Source organism: Stegodyphus dumicola, chromosome 12, assembly GCF_044657685.1.
Source record: "Stegodyphus dumicola isolate Sdum_Otavi_A_Nest chromosome 12, ASM4465768v1".
Taxonomy (NCBI): domain Eukaryota; kingdom Metazoa; phylum Arthropoda; class Arachnida; order Araneae; family Eresidae; genus Stegodyphus; species Stegodyphus dumicola.
In genome coordinates, this window is record NC_140779.1 from 67,886,603 (window position 1) to 67,904,949 (window position 18,347).

General features: G+C 29.6%; 1 protein-coding gene across 2 annotated transcripts in view; it reads left to right on the top strand.

Annotated features, from left to right (window-relative positions):
* LOC118186377 (ataxin-3-like) overlaps window positions 1-17,390 on the top strand; it is an 81,048-nt gene extending 63,658 nt beyond the window's left edge. Inside the window, exon 7 of one of the 2 annotated variants that reach the window (XM_035356454.2) lies at window positions 10,905-17,390. In XM_035356454.2, the coding sequence (XP_035212345.1) occupies window positions 10,905-10,969 (65 nt within the window). In that variant the 3' untranslated portion in view covers window positions 10,970-17,390. Of the gene's footprint in view, window positions 1-10,016 lie in introns of both variants that reach the window. The other variant, XM_035356456.2, reaches the window with a different exon arrangement.
* Window positions 17,391-18,347: the final 957 nt, after the last annotated feature.

Here is an 18,347-nt window from a genome sequence, read left to right on the forward strand (position 1 = left end):
ACAGTTGAGCTAACAGTAATATCCAAAATGACCATATTATAATCCGTATTTTTATAATCAAGAAATGTTGATAAATCACGTGATCGAATGATGATTGCCGCCTTTACATTGTCAGAATTAGGATCACAATAAAGTCTATAAGTGCCAGGATATCCTGGAAGAAAATTCTTGTAATAATGAGGTTCCTGAACCAAAGCACAGTCAATATCATCAGCTTCCATATTTAAAATTAGCTGTTGTGTCACAGATTTGGATTTATGAAGATTTAACTGCACACACTTTAGAACGCGTCTAGCCAATCTAGCCATAATCAATTCGAGATTGAATGTTCTTTCTCATAAATTCATGACTAGGACAGCATTCTGAAAAGGGCTTGTGATTAACATTCACTTTTTTATAGCTTTTATTTGTTTTATGATTGAAACAGATGCAATTTATACAAGCTACAGCATTCCTATTCAAAAAATCCTTTGCCTTGTGTTCTTCAGAACAGTTAAAATAGGCTGTTCGCTCACGACATTCATCAGCACGATGGTTGTACCACTTAAAACATCTATTGATGATAATAAAATCGTCAATTTCACATATACTCCAATTAATTTTCAACCTGGCTTGATTCAAAATACGTTTACGAACCATGGGGTGCGTTTCAATCACAACATGCTTCGTGAACTGGAAGGTTTTTAAAGTAAAACGAACACTACATATACTTCTGTTTTCATCAGATTCAACAACTTCAGGATTTTGTTCAAAAATCACTTTCAGAAGATCTTCATTAGGTATTTCATTTGGTACATTTTTTACAAGTAAAACAGGATTCATCTTTTTTGGCAAGGACGTGTTCAATTCTGGAGACTTTTCATTAATCTCGGCTTGAAGTCGATTCCAATCATTTTCTGTTAAACACTTAACCAAGACTTTATCTTTTCCAATATTTTTTAAAGTATATACACCTAACTTAGCTTCTAATGGATTAATTTTTAGTTTAATAACTTTCTTAACATCGTCAGAAGAGCAGTTTTCAAAGTCTACAATTAAACAACAATCTGAAGAAATCAAGGACTTTTCATTAATCCTTGTAACATCAGATGGCACCACCACACTAGCATAACTAGGTCTTTGTTTCACATTGTTCACAGGAGATGGCAGCACAGCACTAGCATACGTTGGTTTTACAAAAATGTCTTTAAGAGTTTCCCTACAAGCTTCACGGTAACCCAATGACTTGATACGTTCAAAATTCTTAGTAATCAAACACTTTAACTCACACATTGCATGCCTTGCCTCTTCACAAATATTCTGATTCATATTACACTTTGACTCAATAGCCGTTTCAAGTTTATCATAGCAACATTTAAGCGAACTATAAAACGCATCATCGTCTTCTTCGTCCATCCTGGCATTCCTTTACTTCGTAGCACTACTCAAAGAAGTAAACAAATCGTCAAGCTAGGCTTAACTATGCTGAAATCTTGCAAGAGCCGTAATATTAACAATACTTCTTTCAATTTGAAATAAATTGCACAAATATAAAGCAGAGCACTTACACAAATAAAATTATACACAATAAATAGTTTACACACATTAATTACTGCAAAATAAAGCTGAAAATCAGAGCTCAAGAAAACACACACAGCAATGGCGCGAGCATGCACAGACTCTTTCTAACAGGTAACATGTAATACAAAGTTCAATATCAGGTAACATGTAATACAAAATATATTTTCTTTCTAAACCAGATATTCACGTCTAAAATTTTAGTCTAGATAGGTAATTTTTATCAGTTTTGTTTAATAAAAAATACAATTTATACAGATATGCTGGATATACCATTTTTTCCGCAGCTAAGCTCTTCTTGAAGAAAAAATATTTAAGTATTTTTTACAGTGCTTAGGCTAAAAAAATAGCACTTCCAAGATAACAAAACAAAAGTTAGCTCAATTTTCATTCAGTTAAAGAAATAATTTATTTCTTCTTTTCCGCGCTATGTCATAATTTTCATTGACTGAATTTAGTATTCTTTTTTTTAGCTTTCAAATACTTTGATTGACTAATTTTTTATTTAAAATCCTTAATTGTTTGAAAGTTCAAATTCTAGCAAAGGATATAAGCAATTCTAGCAAAGGCTATAAATTTTTCATCAGTGTCAGAAAGCTGCTGTTTAAGAGTTTTGACAAAGTCCTTTATAATATTTTCTCCCTTTCTTAAAGTGGAACCGTTGAAAAAAATTTTTCTTCCTTTTTATTTTGTGTTTTCCACTATTCAGATAGTTGATCGATATTTTTTTCAGTATCACTATTTTCTGAATATGAAAATGACATTTTTTCATCGTTTCCAACGACAACTTTTACACCAGCATGCCGCAAAACTTTAGAAATTAGATAAATATATTCTAATCTGCCTTTCATATTTGTGTTTCCATGGACTGTAATAAAATCATTCTTGCCTAGTATCACCATACGTAAACGATATAAAGCATTAAGAGGAATAGGATTATCATCTAGTCCTCTGCTCCTTAATTGTGAAAATGTATTTTTGAGAGCATCTTGATTTAAATGATGCATTAGAATGTATGAGCAGTTATATTTTTCTTTGATGTAATGCAAGAAACTCTTTAATGATGTGCTATAAATAAGAACACCTTTTTGAAATACCTGCAATGATTTTTTTTCCCAGTGCACCTGATGTTTTTCACAGTTTTGCAAAAATTTTATATTGCTGCATCCTGAGTTGTTATATATTTTCTGTTAAGCAATTTTTCAAGGATATGCAAACATTTCTGGAATACAACTATTGAAAATATGAAACCAATTATTTATTTCTTTTATAAAATTTGCTAAATCGCAACATAATTTAGGAATCAAACCCAGGCTTGTATCTCGAAAACAACTGCAATTGTTTTTCAAAACAACTGAGGTGCTAGATGTACATTTTTTTCGCTGAGATTTTTCACATAATATGTGAGTTTCTGTCAGTTTACAGTTAACTTTATACTCACCAGCATTAATTTTAAGTAATTCCAAAAGTGAAGTTTTACTTATAATGGAGTTATCGCTTAAGACAAAACCAATATAAAAGCCAATTGTGAATAAGATTCAGAAGATGTGTCGCAAGTGCAAAAACATTTAATATTTTCATTGGTAATCGGATGCATTCACCATTTATTTTCATTTATTTGTAATGTTTTCCTTAGTCCACGGTTAGATCTACTCATATCACTCATTACAGCCACAAATTTATATTCAGTTTGTATAATTTTGAAATCATGTCAAAAAGAATGGAATCTGTCATCCTTCTATCAAAATCTACGGAGAGTGGTTGTTTCCAGTTATCAAAAAAGTCTTGCGCTAATAACATTTGCAAATACGGGCCATTAATTTGATTGTGTTTTGTATCATATTCATGTGTAGTTTTATTTTCATTTCATCAAATGATAAAACTTTAAGACACTGAAAGTCTTTCTGACCTTCTCTAACTATTTTTTTTCATTTTAAAAGCATTCTTGTCACAGTTGATATAATGATGCCCAATGTCTAAGAGTAGCTAAATGTGGAAGAGGCTAATTTAGATGTTTCTTAAGGTAAAGATATGCCCTTCTACTTAAATAGCATAATGTGAATGCAATTGACAATATTTCATAATCCCATCTCACTTTCTTTTTCTGATGAATTAGTAGTTTTTCCTGTGATTTAGTAAAAGTTCTTTTTACAGGACAGGAAAGTCATTTTTAAATTTCTCTCTTTCTCAACTGTATGACTTCCTTTTTCATTTGCACTAATTGTTTCTTCGGGAAGCAAAAATTGGTGGATTTTAACATTTTCTGTAAATTGTTAATTTCATTTTTTGCTCTTTCTGTACATCAAGCTAGGAAACGTTCTCTAATATTGTCTGTTCCAGAGCTTCACCACTGTCATTTTGTACGAATGTTCCAACGTCGTTTCGAGAGGGAGCTTTTCTAGCAAATCAAGGGCAAGAAGGTGGCTTAAATAGCATTTGTGTCATGAATCGCGTTCTTGGCTAACAGGATCTTTTGATCATATAAATAGCGAAGGAGCAGCCATTTTTTCCAGTATCTGAAATCATAATAAAATAGCTATTATTGCATCTGTGACATAAATTAAGAATTAATTAATAAATAGATTCAGCTCATTATTTTAACCTTTATTATATTTTAGAAATTATATCTCTTCATTTCAGTTAAAATACGGTTCAGGATTCTTGAAATGTATAGCTCTCTAAGAGAGAAAATTTATTAAAATATGGGCTTCTGTTACATTATAAAAAATAACCTATACAATTCACTTTTTTATTGGCTAAATGATTTTCAGCTATTTCAATATTTTGAATTACAACTTCTGAGTGTGCCTTTAAAAATAATAATTGAAAATAATTATTTTTGATTCAAATGAAATTAAAAATTTGAAAGAACAAAATTTTGGTCTCTAACCAAATAATAAAGATAAAAGCTGAATCTAAATTAATGCATAAATAAAAAAACATTTCCAAATGCAATTTACAGAAGAATAACGAAGTTATGCATGAAATAATTAAACAGAAACCTACAGAAACACAAATTACTTACCTTTTTTATGTGGCAAGCCCAGTAACTTTGCTTGTAAATCTCTCTTATACGAGTCTGCAGTAAAACGGGCAGAACATATCCTAGAAGAGTTTGCATTCCATTTATTTTCTCAATGGCGAAGATTGATCCACTTCTTTCTTAATGTAGGATCAATTGGAAATCTGTGATAAACTATGCGCAGATATATTTTTAGTTTTTTCTAAACTGTTGCAAAGAGCAACGGCACATCACATTCCAGGCATCTAGTAAAATTGAATAACTGTTTTTCTGCATTATAAGTATTCCATAGTATAATATAAAAATATTCAGTAAATATTTTTACCTTTCAATATAAAAAAAATCGGTTATATTACATTAATATAAATATATATAAATTCAAAATAAAGTAATTGAAAGTTTCTGATGGTATATGGAAAGTTTTCTTATTATAAATTGTTATCTCTCTCTCTCTCTCTATATATATATATATATATATATATGTGTGTGTGTGTGTGTAACTTTTTTAAATACTTTTTTATAAACTTTTTTTAATTCTTTTTTGCATTTATAGGAGGATTATTTGAAATTTATTAATTATGAATTTTAATTTTTGTTCTTTGTGAAAAACTAGCTCTAAATTTCTTACTTTATGTCTTTACTGATAATTTTTCAGCAGCATAATGTGCGAAAATACTAGGCATGTTTATATTTTGTTTTTAAAAAATTGTTTTATAATTATATATATATATATACATTTTTGTAATCTTTATTCTGTAATTTAAGTTTGTTATTAAAGCTGTTTTGGCACAAATAGATATACAAAATTCTTCTATAAACAAGCTCAGAACTTAAGCCTATTATTTTACAATTAGTACTGAAGATAAAATATTTGATGGTATAAATTTTTGATGATAAAATATTTGATGGTAAGAATGTGTTGGGTAGAGTTAAATAATATATAAGAGGTACTTGATAAAGACTGACACTGTTAGTGTTAAAAAGTAATGAGGTTTCCCCATCATCATTGCCATTCTTTGAAGATGTATATCAAAGTTGATTTCTGAAGGGCTATAAAATCTCATCTAAAGCATTTACAGCTACAATGTTTTGATCTTAAATCATCTACCCCTTAATTTCATTTTCAGCTGCAGGATAAAGAAAATGTTGAAATCTGAACTGGTAACCAAACCATACAGTTTATGACAGAATTTTATCTTAAGGCAAAATTAAAAATTTGTAATTAAAATAAATATCATTTTAGCATTTACTGAGACCATTTTGTATCATTTTGCTTTGGGACAATTTAGAAGTTAAATTCATGTATTGAATAAACATGTATGCTTCTATTGCAAATTCGTTTTTCTAAATTCTTTCAAGAACTGAAGAATCCTTTTAGTAGGTTGGTTGGTTTAATTATTGCAAGCATATGAGGGCTATTTGTCTAAGGGAAGGGATAATTTCTAAGGGAAACTAGCTCATATCTATGTTATACATGGGAAAAACAATTAAAATAGTCATGTGGCTAGCCCATTTGCCAAGGATCGTTTTTAATAGCATTGTTTCATTTAATCTATTGATTCACTTACTGATACTAGCAATATCAGTCTTCAGTATTTTCTAAATGAACTCAAATGCTTTCTAAAGCTTATACTGAATATAATGCTTAACTTAAAGTGTTACAACCCATGATAAGTAATCCTTCAGAGATGAAGATTATATTAAATTTTTTAGATAACACAGAATTTAAATACAATTTGACACCCGAAGAAGGTTTTCAGGGTTAGCAGTCTTGCTTGCAGAAAAAGCACAACATGCAAAGTATCTGAACTTGAAATATGCTCTCTCCAGTTATCAAAATACTTACTAGTAAACCCAAAGGTTATGGCTATTTGCTGTTGATGGAAACTAAACATTTCTAATTCTCATCTATAGATGGTGCTGCTACCAACAGTTAAAATATACACAGCAGTTTATTATGCTATTGTAAACAAAATGATATGAATTGCTTCTTTGAAGCTTTACCCACTATATAGACACCTCAATACCTAGAACTGTTACTCCATGGCTCATTTTAACCTGCAGTTATGCTTTGCAACACAGTGGGGCTTGCAAATATGCCTTTGAATATCATAAATTATAGCTGCACTTTCAACTGCTGTGCTATGCGTTGAAGAACTATGTAATGATCTCATTTGCAGAAAAATCCATTTGTTTAAGCTGTTTGCTCTAAATCCCAAAGCCTGCTTGTAACACTGACACCTCCAAAACTGTAGCAATGCAAATTTAGTTGTATTGATCTAGGTCCTGTTGCTTATTATTAATTGATTTAATAAATGTTTTGCAATTTCATGCTTACCTATGGAAACTACAGGCCCACCAGCCACTGAGCTATAAAAATTCAATAACCTCCCCCCCTAAAAAAATGGAAACTACAGTGCTTCCAGCTGTCAGCAATACATGGTGTCTGTCGTAATAATAATGTAACTTACACATATAGCGAATCAATATAAAAGTCAGTGTTCATGATTAATTATGCATACAAACTGGCAAAAATGTGTTATTCAAAAGATGGCATCCGTAAAGGCCCGTCTACACATAGCGGTTTTCTCGGCCAACTTATCTGGCCGACAATATCTGAGATAGCTCGTCTGTCCACACAGAACGATTTTCTCGTTAGTACAGGAATTCACTCAGCCAATCACTATGAAAGGAAGTGTTCCTGCCCTCTACAGCGTCACACTGTCTACGATTTGTAAACAAAGCTTACGGTGTTGTCAAATAGTCAAAATAATGGATGACTATTTTAAATTGCTACTATAGATACAGCTACAATTTTGAACTTAGCTACTGCTACAGAAGCGGAAAAAAATGCGTTTGGACCAGAAATTGTGTCAAACGACGAGAAATTCATAGTGCCTTCGTAATTCCCTGCTCCGTGAGTTGCGCATTGAAGACACAGTACAATTCGGAAAGTATTTACGGATGATGCCACGTGATTTCAATTTTTTGCTAAATTTAGTTTGCAGGAAAATAAAAAAATAAAATAAATAAATATAAAAAAACACTTATCTTTTGTGTACTGAGTACACAGATTACTCCTTTTTTAGTTTATTTATTTATTTTTAAATTTTACTTTCTAGTACTCCTATTTGTGCATTTAAATCTTGAAATAATAAAATAACCATGTTTCAGAAAAAATAAGTAACTACTGTGCTTTAAATCAAAACCTTTATTAATGAATAAATAGACAATAATATCATGAATATCAAACCAATATGAGTAAAAAGTATTAATAAAGAATAAAGATTACTACATTACAAAGCAACAGTGTAATTTCAGTGCAAAAATTTTAAATGAGAACTATCATAAAGGTGCAAAGTCTTAAGTAGTATATTTATTGAACATTAAAAAACTAATATCAGCATAATTAAATAACTAATACAGTCTGAAAACTATGATTATATGACTCTATCAGTTAATCAGCGAATAAAATTTAGCAATATTGAATTAAATTGGGCTATAATTTGCTTTCGTAAAATTCAATTAACACAAAACTGAGTTTGTGATTTTTGACTTTCTTTTGACCAGTAGATCTAAAACACATGCCAACGGCCATTCAAAAAATAAAAAGAAAAACGTTAAAATTCAATAAACACCCCACCCGTAGGCGAAAAAATAAAATGTGACTTTTAACTCATGCAGTTCGAATTTAGTGATGGAGAAACTAAATTAAAAAGTTCTTCCAGATGCAGAAAGTCCAAAATTAAGGTGGGGGATCGAACCCACGATCTGGACGTACGGAGAAAATCCGGTCTGCTCTTCACCACTAGGCTATGATCACTCGTGTATGAGCTGTCGGAAAAGCTATGTACTTCGTCACCTGATTAACTCCCATTTTCGGCAAAGTCAGTTGAGTCAGCGCTGCTTTATTCTCTACTGGAGATTTTGCTTTTTGAATTTTTTCAATAAATGCGACCAGTTTCAAGTAGTTTCTGAATATTTTTATCCAGTACCCATGACATGGCATCATTAATAGTTTTTGGAACTTTTCTTAGGGGAGTTAAAATCATTTTCACCCGGAGTTAGAAAATATTTGAATATATAAAGCAATGGGGAAGACAAATCTTATCAAAATAAGAGAATCCCTTAATTTTTTATTTTTAAAATTTACATTACTCGTGTCCTACAACACAACATTTTCTCTATAGAAATTATTAGTTGAGTTTCACTCCAACGAAATGCAGCCATGTTTATTATTCCAAATGAGGAGAAAAGCATGTGATCACTCAAAGCAATCTTATTGGCTAGAGAGTTCGATTTTATCGTACGCTAGTGAGCAGTGAACACCAGTTCTGAAATCATGGCAGAGAACATGACCCATTTTTGGCGCATGCGCAGATCCTTAAAATTGTTGCTCTACTAGAAAGTCGGCTGAGAAAATCGCTTCGTGTAGATGGGCCTTAAGTCTTAAAGAAAATTTTGAGATTATGGATGTTTATTTATATACAGTCAAAAGTCGTTAATCCGGACTCATCGGGACTTCGGCAATTCCGGATTATCAATTTTTCCGGATTATATATCATCAGTTTAAATCTCGTAAGATGGCATGCACAAATTCTAAAATTAAAAATATGAAACCGTATTTTAGGAAATAAAGAACAATTATGATCTAAAGGGTATCAAAATTTACAAAAAAAAGAAGCTTAATATTTATTTGTTTACTTTATTAAACATTTCTTTCAATGTAAGTTGTTTTGTTTTATGTGATAATACTTTCTCTTTAATTCTATAATAACATAATTTCTTGTTCAGTTAAAAAGCTCTGCTGTTCAAGTCCCGTAATTGCTGTGCCGAGAATACTGACTAACTTGTCAATCGAAATTTTTTCATTTTCACTAACCTCTCTGTCATCTTCTTCATGTCTTTATCCATTTTTTGCAGCAATTCCACTTTTTGTTTGACGGACATCGAGACATACTTTCGTTTTGTATATCCTTTGGGAGCTCCAGAATCGGAAATTGACATAATCGAAAGTTCAAGTTTACTTTTATAAAATTGCTCTTACAGTCTGCAAAAAATAATAAGCTGCATCCAATTCGAAGATTAAGGAATAACGCAAGCATCAGCATTAACTGAAATAGATAATTGTATAATTTTAGCTTATACCGTCCGTTATACGTTAAATGCGCACGCGAAAACGTATTCTTCATTTGCGCACACGCATATGCGCGTGCGTGTAAAGGTCTTACGCGCACGCGTAAACGCCTATGCGCATGTGTCAACACGGTGCATGCGCAGAAAGTTTTTAGCTTTAAGGTCCGAATTAACGACTTTTGATTGTAGCATAATTATTTGGTGTGTTGATTCAAAAGTTATTGTTGGAAATCATATCATGATGTTTAAATTTGTTGGAAAATTACTAGAGTATGCAATTATTATTATTATTTTAATATAGAAATGAGTGAGCAAGAAATGCTGGAAGCTGCAATCAAAATGTCCATGGAATCATCATGACATGGAAATGCCCTAGTTTGCATCATGTCTATTGTAATTTGTAAAAATATTTTTAAATATTATTTCTGAACTTTTTATAAAGATGTTTTTAAAATCAGAATTTGTTGTTAATGAAATAAAAATATCCAAATAACTTCATTAATTTTGTATCAAATAATCAAGTCAATTTCATGCATCAAAATTTATAGATTTCTTAACAATAAGTTGCAGAATTTGATTTTTCTTGATTTTCAGTTAATTTTTAAATATTTTTTTAGTTTAAAAATTGTGATATGATATTTATATATGTGTTTTGATGTTTCATTCATTTTAACTCTTTCTGAGTATTGTACGCTATGCCAAAAGCTCCCAATCTCTGAGAAACGTAAAATAATTATGATGGAATAGAAGACGGTAAAAAGGAAAGCATCACATTAACTTAATATAAACCAACAGGAAAGTTATTAATAATTGACTTTTAGAGTTTTATTCAGAAGTGTATTGAATGATGTATTGTAGAGATTTGATTTATTGATTGATAATCCAGTTTATTGATTAATATATTGTATATTTTGGATAAGCTATGCCATGGTCAGTTTATTTAACTGGGTATGAAACAGCATTTGAAAGTTATCTGCTAAGGGAAAGGATGCCTTTCTAAGGAAAACTGGTTTATATACATGACACATGGGAAAACCACAAGAATATCGATGTTGCCAACCTATTTTCAGGATTTCTAAATGGGTTTAATTGCCACTGTTCAGCAGTTTTATACACTTTATTCACTTCTTGATTGCTTCTTCCACGTTACAGTGTACAATGTAAGATCACATGTTGTTGTATCTTTTAGGTACTTCCATAAGAGAAAATAAATGGTGTCAATACCAGACAGCAAGGAAGCAAAAGATTTTTTGAGAACTTGATTGTTAAAAATTCTTTCAGTAGCCTTGTTTTGTTTGATTTGTTGTTCTGTCTTGCTGATGCAAGCAGCATCATTTGTCTTCCTATAGCAGTCTCTCAAACTATTGCACAATAGCTGCATATACTGTAGAAGTTATGGTATTGTGAAAGAAAATAAGCTAATAGTTTTTTTTTTTTATATATATATAAAATAATTGCTATTTTTTCTATATGGAATAAAGCTTTGTATAACTTGCACAGATTTTCTGCTATTCATGTTGTCTTAGATGTATTAGTGTAGATAAAAAGTATGCCTCACTGGGCCAAAAAATATATATGTACTAATTCTGAACTAGTTATAAATAGTTTACACAATTTGTCTAAAATAATGACAACAGTGAACACATTTTTAAATATTTAACAGCCTTGATTCTAATACTGTGGAATATAATCAAAACTTAAGTCGTTTATTGAACAAAGATATATGACATGCAGTTGCAAATTGTATTGTCCAGTGATAGCAGTAAGTGTTCTTTAACATTTACAAATACTGATATTACTGTTTTGGGTCTTTTACATCTTTTTCTACAATTATATCCTCTAGTTTCAAGAAAACATGATCATGCACTATCACTTACATGAAATCAAGCTTGGATAACTTCAGCACACTCTTTGAAAACTTGCTTGTAAATTATGATTTTACATATGTAGTCTTTTGTATCAGTAAAAAATCCATGGTTGCTTGAACTACTTCATTTGAAAGTCCAGTGATTATATGATACTATTAGTTTGGTTTGCAGCAGCTTACAGAGGTGTTCAGTTTATGAAAGCACCAATCATTCTTTTTTGCTGTCTTCAGTTTCACAATAATAAATTATTTAGAGAGTTAAAAAACTTATGCCAAGCAGTTTGCTTTAAAAAAAAAAAAAAATATATGTAATATTTTATTATTGAAACGCAGATTAATGAAAAATGAATCGGCCTATCGCAAAAACTCAAAAACTGAACTAAATAAGGAATGTGAGATTGAATTTGTTATACGGTCAGAAAATATAAAAAGATTTCAAAAATTGTAATTGCTAAACTTGATCCTGAAAATATAGTTTCTTAGCTAATTCAGCCTACTTTTTTTGGTTTTCTAACATTACACTGCCCATATATTCAATTATTTTGCAGCTGTAAAATGTTTGTTTAACCTTTTAAAGGCCAATTTCAGATCTCTGTTTATTTCCAATTACTTTTTTGTGTATTCCACTAATCCTTTAGTTGAAAAATATCAGTCACTAAAATGAAGGTGGAAAAAATATGTATGATGTTTTCAATGAGGAACATTAGCCACTTCTGATTAAGCTCATTATGCTATTCTTAAAAATGGAATACAATGAAATAAAATTGACCAAATAATAAGCAAACTAGTAAGTAATTATGCAGGATTTAGTTTTAAATTGAAACACAGCTAGATTAGAATTCAGCTGAAAATTTATAAATTTAAATGGAAAAAACATCCCTTTTCTGTCTGAAAAATCACGTATTTTATACCTGTATTTTATTGTTCTTTGGAAACCAGGTCAAATGTAACCTTTTTTATTTGAAAGTTCCTTTCTCAAATCATAAGATGTGAAAAACATTATCAAAAATTATATTTACTTGGAAAGGGTTAGTAACAACTGACAGAATGTTATTGACAATCCTAGTACCAAAAGGTGCTGTACCTTGTATACCAAGTGCCTAGTACCAAGAGATTTCCTTTCTGAAATGTAAGATTTTCTCTTTCCTAAAAATATAAGGAAAGAAGTTTATATTTATTTTTGATAGAAACTCACAGTAAGGGGATTTCTATGTTTCACAGAAGAATGGATACTGTCCAGTGTTCTCAGTTAGGAACTAGGAAATTTAATGAATTATAAATGCATTTCATATTAATATTGTATTTTATGTTTTTCTAGTAAAATGAACATTTTAATTATGTCTGCTGTTTTTTAGAAACGTTAGATCATTTTTTAATTTTATATGAATTTTTAAGTTGTACCCTATGAATGACCAAAAAAGGGGGGAGGGGCATTTTTTTCTAAATTTCTGCACATTGCCCATTTTGTATCTGAAAAGACTTTTTTTACATTAAGAATAAATGGTATATTTTTGAGTCAATGGGAATGAAATTTTATTTTGAAATGAATTTACAATTTGATGTTTCTGATTAGAAAAATTAGCTTGTAAAAGGTTAACGTCACCTTAAGCATATTTTTCTTTAGTGTCTGTTGTTATTTTAATATAAAATTTTGAACAAATTTTACATACTAATGCAGAATAATTTTCTAAATAAATAGACAAATACCTTATATTCCGACATATAACACTCAAATATAGTATCAAATATATTTAAATATAGTATCAAACTATATTTTAAAATTTTTAGACGAATTCGTCATGTAACAGAGACCCTTTTCTTTGTGAAGAAACCTGAAAGATACATGTGCGATGCTCTTTTCTTTTGAAGTTATTCATTGGAAGATTTTTCCCAGACTGTCGAACAATGGTATACTGAATTGACAAGCGATAAAGGGAACAATATGTGTAGGGAAGATGCTTGAGAGAGCAAATAATTCTGAAAGGAAGGTAGATTGTATTCAGTACAGTTGTACATAAAAATTTTCTAGGGTTTTGAGAAGAGGAGGTAATTTGGGGTAAGAATGACTCGAATGAATCTGCAGGATTAGAAGTCGGATGTTTTCTCTTTCTGTAGTTGTTTGAAGCTGTAATTTTGAAATGAACATCAAAGATTTAGTAAATTGCATTTGCTTTAGTTGAAATACACTGCTGCTAAAGGGAGCAAACAAAATGCTGTTTTCAAATGCAAAATCGTTCAGTTTTTCGAAAGAAAATGGAAATCATGCAGCAGTAAGTATGTTTGGTGTTAGTGAATACTCCTTCAGATTTTCTATCCTTAGTTGCATGTACAATTGTATAAGTAACTTAACAATGTTTTTTTCATTAATATTCCATTTATTATCCCATTAAAAGTAATTTTTATTTTACAGTTTTTGCTATAGAAAAGCAAAGATAATAGAGCTTTGTAGCTAAGCTTCATTTTTAGAAACTATAATAATAATAAAGATTTTGAAATGTTAAATTTTTTCCCCCTTCATTTAGAGCTAAAATATTCTACTTATTGATGGTAAGCATGGGTTTTTCTTTACTCCTGTATTGCTAAAATTGAGAGATTTAAAAAAAAAAAAAAAAAAAAAAAAAAAAAAAAACTTCATATAAAAAATTAAATATATTTAGTTTTTCTGTTGTATATTTATTTTTATTAATTACTACTTCTGTTGTAGCACACACGTAGGACTTATCTGCAGAAGGTTACTGCGAATATTACATTTTAGATAATTACATATTTTAACATTTGACAGTGAAATAGTTATCTGACAATGGGAAAGTTGTAATATTTAGTAACCAAGTGATCAGTTTAATAATCGAACTGGTATAATCTTGCAAATCAATGTCTGCCTAATAATCATGGGTAGCTTTATTAAGATACTTTTTGTTCTGTGAGAAATCATAAATCTTCTATTTCAATGTAATTATTTCACATAGAGTGCCAGTTGGCATTCCAGGTTATTAGTGTTGTTCAATCTAGATTTTAAAACCAGTATAAGCTTTTGTTGTTTTAAATTATATGGTTATTTCTTTGACTACTAGTATTAATGTATTTTAAATACTGCTTCATGTTATTTCTATAGAAATACAAATAACTTTTGTTAAACTATTTATTATTTTCTTAAATTTCTATCATATTTACATGTAAAGTTTAATTAATTGTTACTTTGTTAGAGTAAGTTGGGATATTTTCTTTTTGTGATACTCTTTGTAATTTATTTTCATTATTAACATTGTTAGATAGATTTGAAGTATGGCTGGCTAGTGTACTTAAAAATGGGTTATTACCATCCATTTTATGTTGTTATTTATAATATAAAGCAATATAATAAAATGTGAAGCTGTGAAATTATAACTTTTATATGGTGAAATAATTTGATTGCAAGTCAACATCTTTAAAGTTGATGTGATGCAACAAGCTTTCTGCATTTTTTTTCCCCCAATTTTAATCTGATGTAAAACAATGTACAGATAGATAATGTTGTATATTTCAGAAAACACTGCTTTTGTGTGCATTTTATGAGTGCCCACAGTGTTTATATTTATATTTGTTATGTAGTTGTTTCTCACAGAATGCCCAGTTTGCATTCAAAGTCATTGTTGTTCAACTGAAGTTTACATTCATTTGCATTAGTAAAGGCCAAATTCTGAGAGCAATATAAAATGTCTGTTGGTGCTATAGACTATATATACTTTGTTAATCAATATTCTGAAATATATCTTGAAATAAGGAAAGGTAGTTATTTTAAGATAATGACTATATCTGTTTCAAATATATATCTTTAAACTGTATTGCAAGTAACAAAAACACAATGGGCACTCATACAAAGAAGGTTTGTTAAAACCAGTTTTCACTGTTGTTATTATTTTAAATAAAACTTGAAAAATTATCAGGAATCTATAAATAGTGTTAGGAAATCATGGCTGGTAATAATAAATTTCGTTAACTTTGCTATGGACTGCAATCTTACAGGGTTTCATTTAGCCATTTCTGATATATGTTGAGAACAAATTAATGAATAATTTGTATCTAATCAAGTTTTCCAAAATGTAACCCCTTATAGAAAGCATTAATGAACTTTCAAAAATGGAGAATTCAGTTTGATCAGCTTAAATATGTGTTAATCATTTATAATGAAAAGTTTTTAAATACTTAAATCTCTATATTAAAATATACCTAAAGGTGCTTCCTCTATATAGTATGTAAAGTAATTTGAAACCATTCTTTTATTACAGTCAAAAGTCTTTAATCCGGAATGATCTATAATCCGGACCTCAAAGCTACAAACTTTCTGTGCATGCGTCAACGCATGTGCATAATACATTTACGCATGCACGCGTTGAAAGAATCGAATCAATTTTAATCAAATAGTTTTCTGGTTGCAATTTTCTAATTTCAACTATGCACAGTGTATGCTTTGCGCATGCACACGTTGAAAGAAATGTTTAATAAAGTAAACAAAACAAATAAATATAAAGCTCTCTTTTTTTTTTTTTTTTTTTTTTTTGTAAATTTTGATACCCTATAGATCATAATTGCTCTTTATTTCATAAATTACGGTTTCATATTTTTAATTTTATAATTTCTGCATGCAATCTTACCAGATTTAAACTGATGATCTATAATCTGGAAAAACCGATAATCCAGAATCGCTGAAGTCCCAATGAGTCCAGATTAAAGAATTCTGACTGTATATTCTATTTACTGTTTTTAGAATTTTAATTAAAAAGCATTTATTTATACATATTTAGATTCTAAATCATAATAAAAAAACTATATAATTTCTTTTGGGGGGGCGGCTGCATGTTGACATTATTTCAAAACTCCAAATTGGCTTGAATTTAGTTTATACTTCTTAATTCTGATTATTGAACTATATGTAATATGATTATTCTGATGTAAAATGTGTCAATGTTTGGTTAGATATTCTAAATTTTATGTTCTATGGCTAATTTCATTTTGTGAAGTCTGTACTAGATTAAAAGTATTTAGATCAAATAAAATTTCTTTAAGAAAAATGCTGAAAATCACTAGTGGTGGGGGAAGGAATTTACACAAGTGAAGTTGCATTATTAATTCATTAAATTTCATTTATTGAGAAATATTATCCTTTGTAAAGGAAGATTGTGTAATTTACTGGGATATTTATCTACTGGTTTTTCTGGGAGATGTGATCTCCCAGAAAAACCAGGAGAGTTGGCAGCTGTGTTAGTTATTTTTAATGACTAATGTAATTTATTTAAAGTAACATTCATTAGCTTATTATCATGCACACGTCTTGGAGCTTTTCATGATGGAATGTATGTGAACTGACTTTTATTTTACATAATAATAGAAAGTTCATATTATAGCTGAACTGTTTTTAACGGGAGTAAAACTACCAGTTTAAGTTATATTGTTCATTTGTGTATGATGAGCCAATTTTTGTGTATTTGTGATTTTAAAAAAAGATATTATATATAATATTCAATAATCCTACATGAATTAGTGGCAAATTTAAAATGGCAATAATTATCAGTATGTTTTTTACAATTTCATGCATAAAATCCATGATGTACCTTTCTATATAATTGCACATATAGTCATTTGTGAGAATAGTGCATAAGGATTTAGTTGTGTATAGAAAAGAAATGGTTATGTAAAATATTCATCAAACTATGCAATTTACATATACTATCATCTGTTAATAGTACAAAATATATTTATAAATATCTTTACTGTTTCCTGAAATCTGTTTTGCTTTAATGAAAAACTGAAATAAAATTTCTTCACTATTTTCTTTCTAGTTGAAAATTATTACTAAAGCCACACTCAAAACTTATTTTATATAATGTATTAAACTTCATATTTATTGTTCTCATTTTAAATCTCATAACTGGTGTTTTTATAGACTTACTTGATAGAAATTTTAAGTGGCCCAATTATGTGTTAAAAAATACAGTTGAAGCAATATAGATTTTAAGTAATAATAATGATGACAAATAGTTCATAATTGTTAAGAAATATAAATTGCATTTCCATAATTAGTGGGGAAAACTTTATTTAAAACCGTATTTTAAATTATACAAGATGTATTCAGAAATAAAATTCCATTTAGCAACATTTTTACTTCCTTGTACAGAGTAAATGTATTGTAAACACAAAAAGATTCAGTTATCGTATTTTAATGGAAATATCCATTTTGACTATTTTGCATAAGATCTGTACATATGGACAGAATTAAGAACTTTATTCCAAAATGCATAGTGAAATGAATATTCTTTACATTTATACATATGTAACTCGCATAACTGGAAAACAATTAGCCATAGAGCTTTGAAATTTTGGTATGGGATTGCTATAACATCTAATTGCGCACCCCCTTTTTTTTTATTGTAATTGGTTGCAACAAAAGTATATATATACCCTTTTAACTGCTACGCTGTGCAAAAGCGCTGCATTCATTTGTCTCAAAAACCACGATGCAGTTAATTTAGAATACACTCATATTACAAAGGATGCATGAGGTCAGACTGTATGTTCACACCCACGGAGCAACAAAGACGCACTGAAACTCGCGGCGCACAGTCAAACGGTTAATGCATAGGAGGAATCCTATGCTTTAACTTCTGGCTGTAGACCTTCACATCAAATCATTTCCTTGGCAGACAAATTACTTTTCAATCATTGTTGAATACAATAATTTTTAGGTACACGAGTTTTAAAAGTACGATGCAGGCATTTTAGCAAGGCAAA